Source organism: Alternaria triticimaculans (genome assembly GCF_023758025.1).
Source record: "Alternaria triticimaculans strain BMP 0046 chromosome Unknown scaffold_4, whole genome shotgun sequence".
Taxonomy (NCBI): Eukaryota; Fungi; Ascomycota; class Dothideomycetes; order Pleosporales; family Pleosporaceae; genus Alternaria; species Alternaria triticimaculans.
Genome location: NW_026055961.1, coordinates 780222 through 798545, shown reverse-complemented (window position 1 = coordinate 798545; position 18324 = coordinate 780222). Strand labels below are relative to the sequence as shown.

The 18324-nt window shown below is 38.7% G+C and overlaps 5 protein-coding genes across 5 annotated transcripts; 1 reads left to right on the top strand and 4 right to left on the bottom strand.

Moving 5' to 3' along the window:
* Positions 1-9773: 9773 nt before the first annotated feature.
* J4E78_003843 (uncharacterized protein) lies at positions 9774-10634 on the bottom strand (the record flags this gene model as incomplete). Its single annotated transcript, XM_049364477.1, has 1 exon — positions 9774-10634. The coding sequence occupies one exon, from the start codon at positions 10632-10634 to the stop codon at positions 9774-9776; it is 861 nt and encodes a 286-aa protein (XP_049223555.1).
* Positions 10635-11174: 540 nt separating this feature from the next.
* Positions 11175-11663, top strand: J4E78_003842 (uncharacterized protein; the record flags this gene model as incomplete). The annotated part of the gene is made up of 4 exons (XM_049364476.1): positions 11175-11215; positions 11272-11329; positions 11443-11535; positions 11586-11663. 4 exons carry the CDS (start codon positions 11175-11177, stop codon positions 11661-11663), a joined length of 270 nt encoding a protein of 89 aa, XP_049223554.1.
* Positions 11664-11986: 323 nt separating this feature from the next.
* On the bottom strand, positions 11987-13772 carry ELP3 (Elongator subunit; the record flags this gene model as incomplete). The annotated part of the gene is made up of 2 exons (XM_049364475.1): positions 11987-13413; positions 13469-13772. The coding sequence occupies 2 exons, from the start codon at positions 13770-13772 to the stop codon at positions 11987-11989; spliced, it is 1731 nt and encodes a 576-aa protein (XP_049223553.1).
* A 1864-nt stretch (positions 13773-15636) lies between these two features.
* On the bottom strand, positions 15637-16821 carry J4E78_003840 (uncharacterized protein; the record flags this gene model as incomplete). Its single annotated transcript, XM_049364474.1, has 1 exon — positions 15637-16821. The coding sequence occupies one exon, from the start codon at positions 16819-16821 to the stop codon at positions 15637-15639; it is 1185 nt and encodes a 394-aa protein (XP_049223552.1).
* Positions 16822-17236: 415 nt separating this feature from the next.
* Positions 17237-18179, bottom strand: J4E78_003839 (uncharacterized protein; the record flags this gene model as incomplete). The annotated part of the gene is made up of 2 exons (XM_049364473.1): positions 17237-17991; positions 18044-18179. 2 exons carry the CDS (start codon positions 18177-18179, stop codon positions 17237-17239), a joined length of 891 nt encoding a protein of 296 aa, XP_049223551.1.
* Positions 18180-18324: the final 145 nt, after the last annotated feature.

The window sequence follows — 18324 nt, the reverse complement described above, 5'->3', positions numbered from 1 at the left end:
TCTATATAGCTATAAAGCTTAACTTTAAAGTCTTAATAGTACTTTCTAGCTATATAATTACTATTAAGTAGATACACTTAATAGCTATAAGTATAGATTCTACTCTAATCTAGACAAAGATTAGTAGCCTAGTACCTAATTTTAGATAGCTAATAATATTAGAAATACTTTCTAAACTATTTATATAATATCTAATCTAGAGATTAATAGCTATAAAGCTATAATAGACTTATTTTATAAAGTTAAGCTACTACATTTATAATTACTAGCTAGAGCCTAGCTAGAAGATTAGCGCTTATATACATCTTAATTAACTTAGTAATAAGCTCTTAGCTAGCTCTCTTTACTAAGCTATTAGGCTTATAAGTATATAGTAAAAGCGTTATAATTATAATTCTTTTCTTTTTAGCTTATTTCTTATATCTTAAGTACTCTCTCTAAAGTAATATTATAGTATTATTATTCTAATAAATTTCTATAATCTTCTACTAATAGTAGCACTTAACTACTACTATAAAGCTTATAATAACTTCTATTATAGAGTTTAGCGTTTTATTCTTTAGATTATAATTATATAGCTTACCTAAGTAATTTTTTTTAATAATTAGAGCCTATTTATTAAGTATATAGCTTATAGAGAAGTTAAATAAGTTCTATAATACTCTAAAGAAGAAACGTAGTAATAGTTTATAAAAATAATAAAAGATTCTTTAAGATATATAAGTAGTAGCGTAATTATTATATTTACTATAATATATATCTATAATTTCTATATTCTAGGTAGCTTTAATAAGAGCTTTAAGAGCTTACTTATTTAAGTAGCTAGATCTTTAGTACTAAAGATTAGTGTTACTAGTACGTAATTATAGAACTTATAAGTAGGTAATAGTATTTATAATAATAGAATTAGAAGAATAGATAGAAGAGTTATATTTAATAAATAAGAAGTTAAATCTACACTTAAGAGTTATAAGAATAATAAACGCCTTTAGCGTACCTATTCTAATTATATAATTATAGCCTATATACTATATACTACTATTTTTAAGAAGCTCTTCTAAGATAATATTAGTGTAGAAACTAAAGATAATCTTAACGCTAGTAAGCATAAGATCTACTTTTCTAAATTCTTTAGAGGTACTAAGAATAAAATAAAGTACGTAATTACTAATACTAATTACTAAAAGAATCTAGCTACTTATCTTAACTATTTCTCTATTAGTTTTAATAAAGAAATTAGGCTTAATTAAAGCTTTATTATTAACTAAGTAGACTATAGCTCTACTATTAAGAATTATACTAGATAAGAGCGCGTAAGGCTTAAATTCTATACTAAAGATAGAAGGCCTAAACTTAGTAATTAGCTTTTTAGAGTAAATAATTATAAAGACTATATTACTTAGATACTTAGAAGCTAAAGCGCTTATTTTCTAGCTAGATTACTTAACCTTCTTATATAAGCTACTTTACTTCTCTTTATAATAGCGCTTCTAGATCTTTTACTTATTTTAAGCTAAGAGTTTTATTAGTAAAATACTTAGTAGCTTAGATCTAGTAATTATAGTTTATAATTAGTAATATAAGATAGGCTTCTACTTATACTTTACGTTAAGTTTATAGAAGTAAGGCTTAAGTAGTAAGTTTAACTACTTCTTACCTAACTTAGTAGAAGTAGAAGATTAATTTATAATAGTATTAAAGATTATATTAGCTTTTTTTTTTTTAGTAGTAATTAATATTTTCTAAAGAATAACGCTAAATATCTTACTAAGATTACTAAGGCTTAACGTATTCTTTTTAAGAGCTATAGTAAATAATTAATTATATTACTACTAGTAGGCCTACTTAGAGTTAAATTTCTTAACTATAGTAAGAAAGTTAGTAATTATAAAAGGTTCTTTAACCTCTAAGAGCTTAAAGATTTTTATCTTTTAGTAAAGTATTAACTAGTTATTAAACTACTTTTTAGTAGTTTCTCTCTAAATCTTTTTAAAATAAGTATAATACTTTACGTAAACTATATATTATATAGTCTAATTTATAAAAGTAAGTATAGTCTTAAGAGTTTTTATAAGAGACTAGACTATTTTTCTATTATTACTTATAGTTATAAGTAATAAGTAATTAAGCGTAATAGTATATATAATTTAGATCTTAATATTATTAATCTTCTTACTTTTTCTTAACTACTACTTAGACTTATAGTTCTAGTAGGCTATAAGCGTAGTACTATTCTTAGTTTTATAATTATAATCTTATAAGAGAGTATTATACTTATAGATAGCTTTATTATACTTATTTTTTTAATTTTTAGTTAGCTTTATAGAGAAAGAAGCTAGAGCTATAGACTCTAGAACTAGAAGGTTAAAGAACTTAGGTTTCTAAGTATCTATATATTTAATATCTAGAAGATTAGAATTAATCTCTTTCTAGATACTCTTCTTATTATAGTATTACTTAAGAAGCGTAAACTAGGTATTCTAGTTAGATTACTTCTTAAGAAGTATATTTATAGCTATAATAGCTATATTATAATTACTTATATCTATAAAGTTAGAGTATAGAATTAATATAGTAATATAGAAAGGTAAGTAGTAAGTAAGTAATTACGTAGAAGAGATTCTAATTATAGAACGTTTAGAGAAAGTAAAGTAGAAATAAGATTAACTAATTTATCTTTTAGTAAGCTTTAATATATAGTAGAAATTAGTTCTATAATTAAGTAGCTAGGCTTATAACTATTAGAGCTAGAGATAATTAACAATTAGAGATAATTAAGTATATTATAATTATTCTCTTATAAAAGAAAGTTAGAATAAAATCTCTAGATATATACCTAGAAGCTAAGTAATTACGTGTCTATAATTAAGCGATTATAACTACTCTCTAACTTTAATATCTTAAAAGTCTAGAGAATAGTTATCTAGTTATATTTAGTAGTAATAATAGAAAGAGTAAAGTTAGTATAAATATTAAGCTTTACTTATAGACTATATCTTTTAATAGTGTTTACTTTATAGGTATTATACGCCTTAGTACTTAATATATAATATATAGATTTACTTTAACTACTTACTCTAAATAAAATAAGCTAATTCTTTTTCTTTTACGTTATAATACTTTTAGTAATAAAGTATAAGGTTCTATAAATACTTATCTTCTTAACTTACTAAGTACTCTAATAAAAAGCTTCTAATAGGTATATATTAGTTACTCTACTTTAGATTCTTTATATATTTTATAGGCTAGTAGCATCTTTATAATTAGTAAGATTATTACTTAAGTAGTAGAGTTACTACTTAATTTAGATAGTGTTAGTAAGATAGTAAAACTATAGCTTAATAGTTTACGCTATTACGTAATAGATATAGATATTTTCTAGTGTTGTGCTTTGCGCTATTAGTAAAAGAAGTAAGTATTTATATCTTAGGTATATAGATAACGTAGAATAGTATAAGAGATAAGTTTAGTAATAAGTAAGATTCTATATATAGGTCTATCTAGGTGCGTAGATAAATATTTAATATTTCTTACTTAATTAGAGCTAGGCTTAATTAGGTAGAGGTTATAGGTTTAATCTATAATAAGTCTACTATTAGAAGCGCCTTACGCTTTAACTACCTATAATATTATAAATATATACTCTTAATTATACTAAGTCTATACTTACTTATCTTTATAAAGCTATCTTTAATATATATAAAATATTTATATAAGCTTATAGAATCTATCTTAGTCTATACTAGAATAGAGTCTAGTAAATAGGTATAGTAGCTTTTGTATTACTAAGTTTCTATAACTACTTTTACCTATTTCTTTCTACTATATATTTACTACCTATCTAGTTACTTATACTAGTGTTAACTAAGATAAATCTCTTATAGCTCTAGTAATAGCTTACTTACTCTTTTTAAATACTAGTATATTAACGCTAACTTAACCTAGATTAGACTAGAATAAATCTAAACCTTCTTTACTAATAGGCTTTCTATTACTAAGCTCTATATTATTAAAATTTTTATTATTAATATTCTTATTATTAATATTTTTATTATTAGTATTTTTATTATTAGTATTCTTATTATTAGAACTAATATTAGGTTCTAAATCTACTTTTAACTTAGATCTATCTAAGTTACTACTAGTAGTTTTCTTTTTACTTTTCTTAACTAATTAAGTTAACTTCTTTATAATATACTTTTACTTCTTAGACTAAGACTTATAAAGTATTTAGTTAATATATAGAATAGACTAAGTTTAAATATAAACTTACGTAAGATAGTATACTTCTATAGACTTATAGGTATAATAGCCTAAAAGTCTATAGTCTAAGTTAACTATAATATTTAGGTATACTAGTATAGTTAGCTTAGTTTATACTTAGACTTATTATAAATCTACTATAGTAGTTAATGTTATACTTAATACACTATAAGTACTTAAAGTACTTAGTCTAGGCGCGCGCTATAGTAGTATATAGCTAACTAGAATTATAGATAGTAATATTAACCTAGCTATTAGTATTTATTAGAAATAGTTTTTATAGTAGTTAGTTAGATAATACTAAGTCTAATCTTAGATATATATATAGTAGCCTTTTTTATAAAAGTATTCTTAGTAAGCTTTTTTAATATTAGTTTATATAACGTCTAAGGCTATTAGTAAATATTATAAGTAGACATAACTAAGAATATACTACTAGTAGCTATTATTACTTAGACTTTATATATATAAGTACTTTTAGTTAAGAAGAAGCTAGTAGATTTCTAACTATAGTAGTGTATATAAAGTTTATATATTTATAAAAGTCTAGTTAAACTATTAGATATAACTAAGTTAGATTCTAGAAAGAGAAGCTACTAGAGAATTTATATATCTACTTAGTAGGTACGTTACTAAGTAACTATACTTACTTAAAGAATCTAGTATTATTATACTATATAAACGCGTTAGTATTAATATAAGAATAAACTTAGTATAATCTAAATATATATCTTTTTTATAAACTACGTATATATAAGCTAGAGTAGTCTTATTAGTCTTATATATAAACTATAAACTATAAGCTAAAGTTATAAGAAATATATTTAAGTATATATTTACTTAGTATATATCTTTAGTTAGGCGCTAGACTTATTAATATTCTTGTTAAATGTATAATATTATAGTCTCTTAATATAGAGAAACTATTTAGTTACTATATTCTTTCTAAATATTAGACTAAACTAAGAATAATTTTATACACTTACTATAGATAGAAATAGTATACTAAGTAGCTAAGAGGCGTAAGTTAAATAGTAGTAGTAATATTTCTAATAATATATATTAACTAAGTAGTTTTAACTAAGAATAGTTTACGCTTATATCTACTATTAAGAGTAAAAATTTCTAGACTTATTTTTTATCTTCTTCTTTAACGTTACTCTTACTCTAGTGTCTATTATTAGAATTAGACTAGAAGTTATCTTCTTTAGACTAAGAGTTATCTCTCTTAGACTAAGAGTATTCTCTATTAGATAGTAATAACTCTTTATTAAACTAAGATAAAGCTAGATCTAACTTAGTCTTATCTTTCTCTTTACGCTTATATTTAGTATTCTACTCTTTTAGTCTAGAAAGTAACTTAGTATCTTTATAGTTAGAATTTACTAATATAGCTTTATTATTACTATCTTATACTATAAAATATAACTAAGTTAGTACTTAGCTACTATTATACTAATAAGCTTATTATTCTAAGCTCTTTTCTACTTTTTAAAGCTTTAGTCTAGACTAAGAAGTATTTAGCTATAGTACTTTTTTATCTTTATTAGAGAAATTAGAACTAGAACTTAATAGACCTTTTTTAATTATAATTAGATTAGTAGATACTTTACTAGAAATAAATAATATAGATTTACTAGGTTAGTTAGAATTAATCTAAGTAGAATCTAGTTAGATAAGTATAAGTAGCGTAAAGAATATAGTTTAGAAGTTCTAAGAGAAGTTCTAAGAGAGATACTACTAGAGAGTAAGATTATCTAGATAGAACTTAGTAGTATTTAACTATAATAATATAGACTATTTTGTTAAGCTTAATACTTTAATATTCTAGACTATATTATCTAATACGCTATAGCTAATTAAAGAAAATATATCTAGTTATAACTTAGTTCTATCTAGACTATTATAGTATATAGCTAGCTATAAACTCTTATCTTCTTAGATTAGTATAGTTAGTATAGACTTAGACGCATTAACGTAGACGTTTTTATTTTACTAGTTACTATTAGGCTTAATAATCTTAGCTATTAGCGTTATTACTATAGTATTAATTAGATTTAACTTAGTTAAATTATTATAAGTATACGTTAGGCTATTTAAAGAAATAAGAAAAGTAAGTAGTTAAAGTAATAAAGAACTAAATAGATAGTTTCTTATATATCTATCTAAGCGCTAGCTAGTGTATAGACTTATAACTTCTATAACTTTATATTTATAGAATAAAAATTTATCTAAGACTAAACTCTCTATAAATATAAATACCTATAGCTCTAAACCTAAATAAGAAGATAATATATTATCTTTATAACTAAAAAACTACCTAAAACTAACTATACTTAGTTAGACTTAACTAAGTTAAACTTTACTAGTATAATACTTCTATTTTTTTTTATTCTTCTTCTTATTCTTTTTCTTATTCTTACGCTTCTTATTATTTTAGTTTATCTTCTTAGTTTTTTTTTTATTATTACTACTTTCTTATTAGTTTAGACTTAACTAAGTATTATTATATTAATATATATAAAGTAATTATTATATCTTTATAAGTAGCTAAAGATACTTTAGTAAACTTAATAGAAATATAATAATATAGCTTATTATTCTAGAGAATAGCTAAATAGGCTATAAGAGTTAGCTAAGTCTAATCTTAGTATATACTTAACTTACTATAATTATTAGCTTTATAGTAAAACTAGTAGAACTAGTAACTTTTCTTTAAGCTAGTTTAAATATAAGCTTTACTAGCTAAGACTTTTTATATTATATTAGAATAGGTATAGACTAAGTTAATTCTATCTATACTTATACTATTCTTATATATAGAGAGCTCTAGTAATCTCTCTATAATATATACTATCTACTTATCTACTTCTTAAGCTTATAGAAGTTAGTTATAATTAAACTAAAATAAATCTTTTATATACTTTTTAAGTAGCTAGCTACTTAGCTAGCTACTTATTATAAAGAAATAGTAGAAGTAGAGTATTACTAAAGCTAGGCTTCTTTAAAGTTTTATAGTTAGGTAGTTAAAGCTTAGTTTAGTCTAACTTATACTAGACTTTAACTATATTCTTAGCTTTAATATATTTCTCTATAGCTTTTATATAGTTAAGTATATTCTAAAAGTAATCTATCTAAGTTAGCTATAATTAATCTAAGTTATATTCTTAGTATTTATACTATTAATTATCTTATAGTAGCTTTTACTTACTTATTTTTTTATCTAATCTATAAAGAAATATCTAGCGTAATAATACTATTATATATTAGTAGACTTAGATAAAACTAAGTATAATCTAACTTACTACTTTACTATAAATCTATTTAAGATACTTTATAAGTATACTAGTATTATTTATAGTAAACTATATTATATTAGTTAAGAGTTAACTAAGTATATATAAAATCTCTTACTTTATCTAACTTATATTTATATAGTAGTTTTCTAGTTCTAAAGTTAATATTAGCTAAGTAGTAAATTATTTCTTAGACTATAGTAACTATCTTAGTTTTATTATCTTAAAAAGTATTAACTAAAATATATCTTAAAAAAATATAAGTATAGTATATAGCCTAAAAGTAGAGTAGACTAGCTAGACGTAGTAGAAGTACTTAGTAGATCTTAATAAATTTCTATACTACTATTAGTTTTAGATATAACTAAGTACTATCTAGATAAACTTAGTCTTTAAGTTTTTTTATTTTATATACGCTTTCTATTATTACTTTATATTTTTATTTAGCTAAATCTAACTAAGTTAGATCTAAAGTTAGCTACTTTATATTATAATTAAAATTAAAATTATTAAATTTTAATATTATTAGGCGCCTTAAGACGTTACTAAAAAAGATCTTAATAGTAGTATATATACTACTAGCACTACTTAGAGGTATAGTATAGTAGTAAGTAGTAGTAAGAAAGTATAGTTACTAAGTATATAAGTCTTAATTAGTAGCTTAGATTACTAGTACGCTAGTAGCTATACGCTAATTTAAGTAAAAGTTAAGTTACTTTTACGTAATAAATTAAGAGTTAGCTAAGTTAAATCTAGAGGTTAGCTAAACTAATCTCTGCAAGAAGATCTACTACACTTTTAATAGAGGTTTTCGACTAATCAGCAACGCCATGTTCACTTCAGAAGATCTCTCCACGCATGCCCGGATCGCGCGCGAGCCATCTGGTGTCGCCAAAGAACATGACCCCGACGCTACACCTCTCGCAACGTTCCTTCGCTTCATGGATCTTCCCAAAGACATCCGATTCCTGGTCTATGAACACCTACTCAATCGGTGCATCAAGCCTTTATCTTTCCCGGAAATGGGGATTGCCTATGAGGTGGTCACAATAGATCCGGCAGTCGCCCAAGCGTCACGCCAGCTCAGGGACGAAGCACGAGTGGCGACGCGCCAACAGCGTCTTGGTGGACCGCTTGTAATCTACGTTAACAGATCACTCAACCATGTGGGAGATATTTCTCGCACACTATCCATGGCTTACGACTCTGATCAACAACATATATTACAAGAGCGCATTAATGCAGCTGCATTCGAGCACGCAGATGTGTCCGACTCGGTTTTAAAAAGCCCCATCAGATTGCTCCATCAATTCTTTTTCTACTCTCGTACAAGAAAATACTTCTTCGGTCGTGAGCGGAAACGGGGGATGTTACTCACTCGGAGTTACTTCGAATTCGCTGTGAGGAAGCTACGGCACAATGCTCACGTAGAATACCGGTTCTTCATAGGGGCAAACAACCTTGCACTTATGAGTTCTGGTAGCGATCGAGCAGAGCCCATGAACAAGGCTGTATCCAGGCAAGGAAACACACGATGCAATTTTGTCCTAGTCCCCGACAGTCACGCTACGCAAGATTCTCTTTCACAAATAGAACTGTCTCCGGCTGGCGATTGTGTGCCCACGGAACTGGCCACACCTAAAGAACTCGCCTACATGCGGACCATGATATCCCAACTCGGAAGAGCCCGACCAACACAAACAGGGCTGCGATAATGATTCAAGGAAGATACCCGGCTTCCCAGTTACAGCTCAATGGACCGGATCCCAGACACGCCTTGTCAATTGGCATGTGGCAACAGAGCACGACCTGGACGCATGGCGGGAACTTGATAGGGTTGCTTGGATCTGATCACTAGGATGGCAAGTAAAAAGGGCGCTGAAGAATAGGAGCTGCTCTCACGACTGCGCGCAAAGACCGTTCGCAGTAATTATGGGATATTCACATAGTTATTCGTCAAGTCCAGCGTCGGATGTGACCAGTATCAAAAGATTGGTTAACACTACGAATCCACAACTCAGCAATCTATGCGATCGCTACAAAGGCATTCAGAATTCCCAGTTTCCACAGTTTTCAGACTGGAGACTTAGCGCGTGCGAATGCAGCTATACCTCCTCTTACTCAGACTTGCATCAGGTCCCAAAGCCAAGATCCAGCCGTGGTGAAAACGGGACAAGATAACCCATATCATCACGAAGACTGTGTCCAAAGCTCTCAGTGGTAGTCGTGGTAACCGTGGTAATCGTCGTAGTCGTGGTAGCCGTCGTAGTCATGGTAGTTGTAGAAACGGCCGGTTCGCCAAATGTCGAGTTCCTGCTCTGTCATGGCCTCCCATTGCAACTTCCAATGGTTCATATTAATAGTAGTCTCTCGATAGCCTTCCTCTATCTGAGCCGGTGACGGAATAGCATCGGGTGGCGGTGTAGTCGTAAAGAACACAGTCAGATCACACGGACCAATGCCTTCTGAGCGAAGACCGTCTGGATGCAAAAGTGTAGAGCGCAAATCCCTGTCGGCTTCTACTTTCCCGTTTCGGAACAAAACTCTTAGCTGGAAGTATGTCTCTTTGCGCATCCTGAGCACACAGAGACGATAGACCTCCTGGAGCGTTGTGTCGTCGAATTCAGTAAGTGGGGACGTCGAACTACCGCTGCGCATTTGATCGATATGCTGGATCCTCATCTTCAGTTGACGGGTCGGTACCATCTGCGTAAACTTGGAGAGTTCGATAGGCATGTCGGCGTCGCCATTTTTCTCTTTGGACATCATATCCAAGCGATGACCCGAAGAGAGGGCGGCTAGAAAGTGCAGTGCAAACGTGCAATGACCTTCCGGGGCAACGAGTGTGATAGGTTGCCCAGGGTAGCCTTTGCCGAAGTAGGCTCTAATCTCGTCGCATAGAAGGCGGTTGACTAATAGTAGTGCTGTGGAAGGCCTTAGTTTGGTACACCAGAGGCAACGATGGTTTCCAAAGATCGACACCAAGTGACTCTCGGGCTGCAAGTAATCGTATACTAATAACCGGATGTCTTTGGGAAGATCGAGGAAGCGGAAGGTATCAAAGATACTATCCATCTTGGGCTCTGAGGACAATAGATGAGGAGCTTAGGTATGCCGGCGTGGATGGGGACCAAGAGCTGATGGGCGTCGTTCAGTGTGGTGAAGCCAGGTTTCTAGTCCATTGCCGTCTTCCGTTGTTCGGATGATGGTACAATAAGTTATGTTGTCCAGCCTAGCGAGAAATGATATCTGTATTCAGCTTCGGAGTTAGCGCGAATCGTGATGGCGAGCCGTTCTATGAGGGTTTTGCGGCGTCGGTGGGGAATAGAATGAATGTCGATGTTCGGGAAGTTCCCGGTTCACCTGCATCAGATGCGGTGCACGGACCCACGCGCATCGGCAGGCGTCGCAAGACATGACGATTCCAGGCTCAGGCACCTCATCCAACCGCAACCATCGACGTCGACCACCTCCAAACCCCATCTCCTCCTACAATATCCTCTCCATCGCCAATACAGGTAGCGAACTACCTAACGGTATCACGATCGAAGCGCCGCCACCGCCGCCGATAAGCTACCCGCCGCCGCGCGATACCGAAGCTCCCAGTCGCCCATCATGGTGAAGCCCGTTGTTTCCGCGATGAATGCATGGACGTGGTATGCGCGAAAACTCCCCCGAAGAAGGAACAGCAAGGAAGCTAACGGAGTGCTAGCATCGTCGTGTCGCTCTTTGCCATCGTCATTCTCTCCACGATCGGAGCTCTGTTCAAAGTACGTCTGCCTCGCGCCCATGGTTCCGACAAGGACGAACACCTTCGAATCCACAGTTGCGACTGGGTATGAGTGAATAAACAGCAGAACTGATACTAATGCGCAACTCGTAGGGACACAGCGGCACCGTAATGGGAGGACACGAAGACCCCGAGGATGGTGGCGCAGTTGCCGGCGCGGTATTCGGCGCCGTCTTCATTTACATTGTACGTTTGAATGGGGAAGAGAACATTGCAGTTTGCTAACGTCTTTCCAGGGCTTCTTTGTCTTCTGTGGCCTGCAGGCCTTCCTCCACATGCGCGAAAGCCGTCGCGGCGCGATAAGCCTGTCATAATCCCGAACAGAATGCGAAACACGACCGAGGGGTAAGATGAGACGCGGTATTATCTAAAGAATCTTTGAATGCGACGATGAAGCATTGGGACAGGCACGCGTCATTGCGCCTGTGGAGGGGAGGCAAGGGGGCAATTGTACATTGTAATATGAGACACGGCGTTCAGCGGGCACAGGCAGGTTCATACATTTCCGTAGCAAGACATTGGATTAGCGTAATATATGCTATCTGTACATGTGCATGAGCCCTGCATATCTGTCAATTGAAGTATCAGGTCCGATCCATGCACGAACGCCAAAAAGCGCCAGCCACGAAGTTCCCATCTACCAGTCCCTCTCCCACAGCGGCTCGAGCGTCTTGCTCATGTACGGGCCGTCAAGCCAGTAACCCAGTTTGCCGTAGTAACTCCGCACACCAACACCAGAGATAACACTGATCTTACTGCTTCCATGCTCTTCCCTGGCTATCCGCTCTGCCTCCTCCATCAAAAGCGTACCATAACCTTGATGCTGGAACCTCTTCGGGTCTCTTGCATGTATAGGGACAGCAGACCCGTAGACGTGCAGTTCGCGTACCAGCGAAGAGGGCTGGCCAGTCAACTCTGGCCGGAAAGTGTGTTCTTTCGAACATTGTCGTAGACGAAGCAGGGCGATCAAGATGTCCTGTTTTGGGTCTTCGTACGCAAGGAATGTTTCCCAGCCGCCGTTAGCCGTATAATCCCGACGTACCAATTCGACCTGATCGGGGCGGATCTTGTGCTTCACTTCGTTGATGCCGACTTCGCGCGTCCGTACATCGCGACACGAGGTACCGAAGTCCTTCATCCTTGCCAGCGCCAACTCTCGCAAGTTACCATTCTCAACACCGGATGTGACAAGCGGCATGGGGATATCGCGCTGCACACGGTAGATTCGCGTCCATGGCGGTACTAGGGCCAAGATGCGGGCAACGATATCGATGAGAGCGTTTGGGGTGTAGTTCTTGTATCTTCCGGTCCGCCAGAGTTCGTATAGTCCTGTGCCGCGGATGACGAGTGTAGGATAGATTTTGAGTCCATCGGTGCGGAAGTCTGGGTTCGAGAAGTACTCTACGAACTGATCGAGATCGCGCTCCATACCAACGTTAGGTAGGTCAGGCATCATGTGCGAAACCACCTTGAATCCGGCGTCCTTGGAAAGACAGAAGGTTTTCGCTACGGCGGCGACAGTGTGGCCTCGGTTCGTGTCGCGCGCTACATCTTCGTAAAGGGACTGTACACCGATCTCGAGACGTGTACATCCATACCGCAACATGGAGGAAAGATGTTGATCCAAACAGTAATCTGGTCGTGTTTCGATGGTGATACCCACGCACTTTATGTTACTCATCTCACCGGCGGCAACAGCCTCGTCAACGTCTTTGGTTTGATATCCCGAAAGCGCGTTGTGTAGTTGTGAGATGAACTCGTCCCGATATGACTCTGGTAGTGACATGAATGTGCCACCCATGATGATGTACTCGACTTTGTCGACACTGTGACCGAGAGACTTGATCTGGTCGACTCGTCCACGAGCCTGCTCGTAAGGATCATAGCGCGCTCGGATAGCGCGCATAGATGTTGGCTCGTAACCTGTGTAGGACTGTGTTGAGTACTCAAAGTCGGAGTCTGGACCTCCTGGACAGTATACACAGATATTACCAGTGTAGGCAATGTGTGGGCACCGGTGAGGTTTGCACATGACCGCCACTACCGCAATACCAGATGATGTACCTATAAAGCACATCAGTCTCACAATACTTATGCAACATCGTTGAGGGAAACGTACGGATCGGCTTGGCGATGAGCTTCGGGAGGATATATTTCTTGTAGTGCTCAGGCACAGCCGCGATAATCGCCGTGAGCGGAGGCTGGCTCTTAAGGTAGTGCTTCTTCGCGATCTGACCTCGTAGCGAGTTCAGGTTCAGATCCTTCTTAGGTTTTGAACCGTCGGCCTGGGATTCATAGTCCTGAATGAGCGCTGAGGCGATGTCTGCGCACGCACGCATGTAACGTTCATTCTCGGGTGGCAATTTGACATTCTTTGGTAGCCTCCTCTTATGCTGCGTCTCTGTCACCGTCATAGTCGCCATGGTGGGCAGATTTTATTGTTTGGTGTTTGCGGTTTACAGATGGCGAATCTTGAGGACTCAGACTCTGGATGTGGAAGTCACGGGTGGGGGTGGGATTTATTCGGAGCTAGGTCGCTCCTGTACTAGTGTGATCGCTTCAACTTGCCAGACTTCAGCAACGCTCTGAAGGTCACTCTCCCACGAACGCACTCATCTGCTTCATCGATGCGCGCCCCAAACCTCGATCTGGTCTCATCAATTTGTCTTCAGATTCTTGCATCCGTACCTATGGAGCACGAATGGCTTTGCTAGACCCGTGATTCATGATGGACTTACCATTACGTTTACTTTCGTTCGTTCACACGAGATGTCCAGGCCATGAGCTCTATTCACTGGGCAGGACTAACTATCATTTTGAATTACTTTCGCGGAGACACTGATTGAAGCATGTGAAACTAGACATAGTTCGGCGAGACTGACAGAGACAAGAACAGACGAAGAGAAAACAGCCATACAAGAGGTGACCTAAAGGAACACTATTCACGCACCTAAGCTCCTTATTACGATTTCGACTCTGTTCACGGACAGCCACAATAATTTCAAGCACCCTGCGAACTCTACGAATACACACACTAAGAGATGTACATACTCAGACTGACCGGACTAGCCTATCTTATCATCTTATCGCTACGAGCGAAAGTAATAATCCTATATGTTCGGCGCTATAAGACGTTGAAAATAGCACACATTCAATAGCTGTAGCATGTGTATTGGAAAAGCTTACTAGGGAATGGCAAATTGGAAATGTCGCCCTTACGCCCTTTCCAAACCATGGTACTACAGTACTAGCTTACGACTCATCACCATGCACCTGATGAGACCAAAACACACCAGACTCGCCTTTTCCCAAGGTAAGCTTTCTTTCCTCTAGATTGTCTTTTCTACTCTCACAATAACAGAAAGTCGCTTGCAATCCCCCAACTCTCGTCCATCCTTACAATCCACAAATGGGAAAGCGCAAACCACACCCCTCGGGCCGTCCGCCAAAGAAACCCGCACCCACCGAAGAAGACGAAGAGAAGGGGACAATCTACTTTTACATGCCAAACGAAAAGCCCTACGGGATATTCTGCCAATGGCACCCCAGCCCCTTCAGCATCCCCATCGCATCACTCCAATGGCTCGTCGACCTTGCACCACCACCACCACTACCCCCTTCTACCACATCCACCACAACCACCTCAGCATTCTCAATCCTATCGGCTCACGCCTCTACCTCCCCCGGCAGCCCAACCCCATTCCTATCCTTCGCCTGCGCCGAACAATCCTACATGTACTGCAAATCCCTCTTCTTCTCCGACTTACACACTTGCGCCTTAATCCTCTCGACACCAGACCCGAAGACGCAGAAAAAACACGGTCAGCGCATCACCAACTTCTCATTCACGGCTTGGAGCGCAGTGAAAAGTCGGGTTGCGCGGGTGGGGAACTGGTATAAATTCACGGGGCCTGGGAACGGGAATAGGCATATGAGGAGTGTGTTACTGGGGACGGGGGAGAGGGAACTTGCGGAGGCGGGACGCAGGGATAGAGTGTGGGGGATTGGGTATAGGGCGTTTGAGGCGGAGGGGTATAGGGAGTGGTGGGGGGAGAATCTTTTGGGGAAGTGTTTGGAGGATGTTAGAGGGAGGATTAGGGAGATGGACAGGAGGGTTAAAGAGGAGGGAGAGGCTGTGGATTGGGATTGGGATGGTGAGTTGGATGGGGATGGGGATGGTGTGGGTGAAGTCGAGAGAGGAGAAGCTGAGGAAGAGGAAGCTGAGGAAGAGGAAGCTGAGGAAGAGGAAGCTGATACTGGTACTATTGTTCAAGATGTAGAACAAACCTAAAGTTCCCCCACCTCACCACCCCTCCCCCTCCCCTCCCCCTCCAAACTTCCCACCACCATCCCCGCCACAATCCCATGTCCCCCCGGCCTCAAATGAAAAACCCTCTTATAGCTATCCGGCAACAACCAATGAATCCCATCACCCAATCCCCCTTCAACCTCCACCCCTTTCCCCTTATCCACAAACCCCTTCTTAGGATCAAACTCCCACCCAGGATGTTCCTCCACCGTCCTACCAACATCCCTCGCAATCTCCGCCTCAAACGAACCCCTTGGTACATCACCGCCCGTCCTATTCTGCAACGCAGTCCTATTCTCCCCTGTATCAACGGTGTTCCATTCGTAGAAGACGAGGCCGGCGCGGTTAGGAGATGGTTCTAGGATGTGGGGTTCGCAGTAGCGACCCCTTGCTTTGATCACCTCCGCGTCATAATCTATGAAACGGACGTTTGGACCGGAGTCGCTAACGGCTTTGAATAAGATGGCGTTGACGGCGCGGACCATGTCGTTTAGCTCCTGGCGTAGGGCGCGCGTGAGGTATTGTTTTGTCCATTCGACGTCTTTCCAGACGGCCCACGTGACGTTGTCGCAGGTGGGGTCTGAGGCGCCGAAGAAGGTTGCGTAGCCTGTGTAGTATATCACACCGTGTTGTTGGTTCATCTTCGGTTTTGCGGCGTCGAGGAGGAGTGTGACGTTGTGGTAGAGTTCTGTTTCATTCGCTATCCGAGCTCGTGCTTCTGTGATGGCTGTTTGACACGCATCTTCGCCCGACAGATAGAATTGGTAGATGCAGTTACTTAGTATGGGTGTTAGGCCGATGTCGTTGCCGCCGGCGGAGATGGTGAGGAGGTCGAGATTATCTTGTAAGGCTGGGATTTGGGTTTCCAAGATCTCAGTGCTGGTAGATCCGGAACAGGCGAGGAACTGGTGGGTGCGGTTTGGGTTGGGCCCGAGGAGTGTGGTTTGAAGGATGTTGGGGTAGGAGAAGGTGTAGCGGGAGCATGACCAGTCGAGGCGTGTGCCGGAACCTAGTCCTGCGGCGTAGGAGTCGCCGATCGAGGCGAAGCGTTGGATCCACGGGAACTTGTTAGCGGGATCAAAGAGAGGCGATTGGAGTGCGTTGCTGGAGGGATTAGAGAAGGTGGTGGCTGTGAGCCAGTTGGTGAGGATTGAAAGGAACATGGTGCCAGCACTGCGAATGTAAAGTGGATTCAACTAAGCATGAAAGTCCCTCCAAGGGCATCATTAACCAGCAAGTTGTGCTCCTGTGAAACAGCAAACATGTCAAGATAACTTTCTTATCATCGTTGCCTTGCCGCGCAGTTGCGGCACCGTAGTCACGCGCCGTAAGCCGAGCTCTTCATGCGCGAATCGAGAGCCCACGAGGTGATGATCGGACAACGAGTGGCTGGAATAGAAGTCTGTCTGAACACCATCAACCTCGTAAATTTAGTAACTTTGGGATGCAAGGCTTGACGCATCCGCTACAACGGCAAGACGTGAGACGTACATGCCACAAAAAGTTTAAGGTAGCACCCGTACCCGTCCGCTCTAGGGCTACCCGGCTACCTCTTGCGACCCACTCACCAACAACTCCTCACGAGTTGAAAATCCTCGAATACAACTTCTCATGTCTCCCAACCCAAAGATCCATAACCGGCACACTCTGCCCCGCATCCTCCACCGTCCTATCCCACCCCTCATCCACCAGCCCCCTAATCCTATCCTGCAGTTCCGCGCTCGCAAGAACCGCCTGCGCCTGATACGGTCCCATAACGCTCGCTCTCACAGCCGCACTAACCACAGTACGTGCATGTGAAAAGAGGAACAAGTACGCAGCCTGTTGCAGCGGAACAGCCAGGATACTCGTGACGAGACCCCACAGCGGCGCGAGATGCACGTTGATATGCTCTGAAGTGCGCAGTGCAGCGGAGAAGGTCGTGAGCGCTTTAATCGCAGCTTCACTGCCCATTCCCCCGTTCTCAGCATACTCGGACGTCGTCGCTTTAGGCACGTTATACTGCGCCCTAAAACTGCGATCCCAAACCGCCAGCAACGCGCGGCCCTGTGCTATGCTCGCCCGTCGCGCAACGGTACACGGTGTACTCGCGTCGAAGTCATTGTCCAATGTCTCGATGGCTTGCGGCGTGCGGTACCCGGCTAGCACGTAGGGCAGCGATGTGCTTGCGAGTGTTGAAAGCGATAAGCGGAGGAAGGTGTGGAACGCGGGTAACTGTGATGCCGACGGCGGCGACGGCTTGTGGTGCGCGAGATAGGATTCTAGACCACTGCTGAAGGCGAAGGAGCCTAGGGGGAGGGCGGAGTCGGCGAGGAGGAGGAGCGCGTGGAGGGCTGGGGGGGTGTTAGGTTGGGGGATGGGAGGGTGGGTGTAGCGATAACGGACCTGCGTCATTTGCGGGGGTTGAAGGTGTCGCTGCGACGGTATCTGGGTTCAATCGGGCTTTTGCATCCTGAAGCCGTCTTTCGAGATCGGCTATCTCGTCTTGGACGGCTTCTTGCTCCGACGGTGGTTGTGTCATCGTGTGCGTGGGAACGGTGATGCGGCTAGAGTAGGGTACAACATGCGCCTCGGCGACTATTCCCAAGATAGACGGGGGTATCCATCCGGGCGCATGCAGCTTTACACATGCATAGAACCTAGTCTGAAGATAGTAATGTATGATA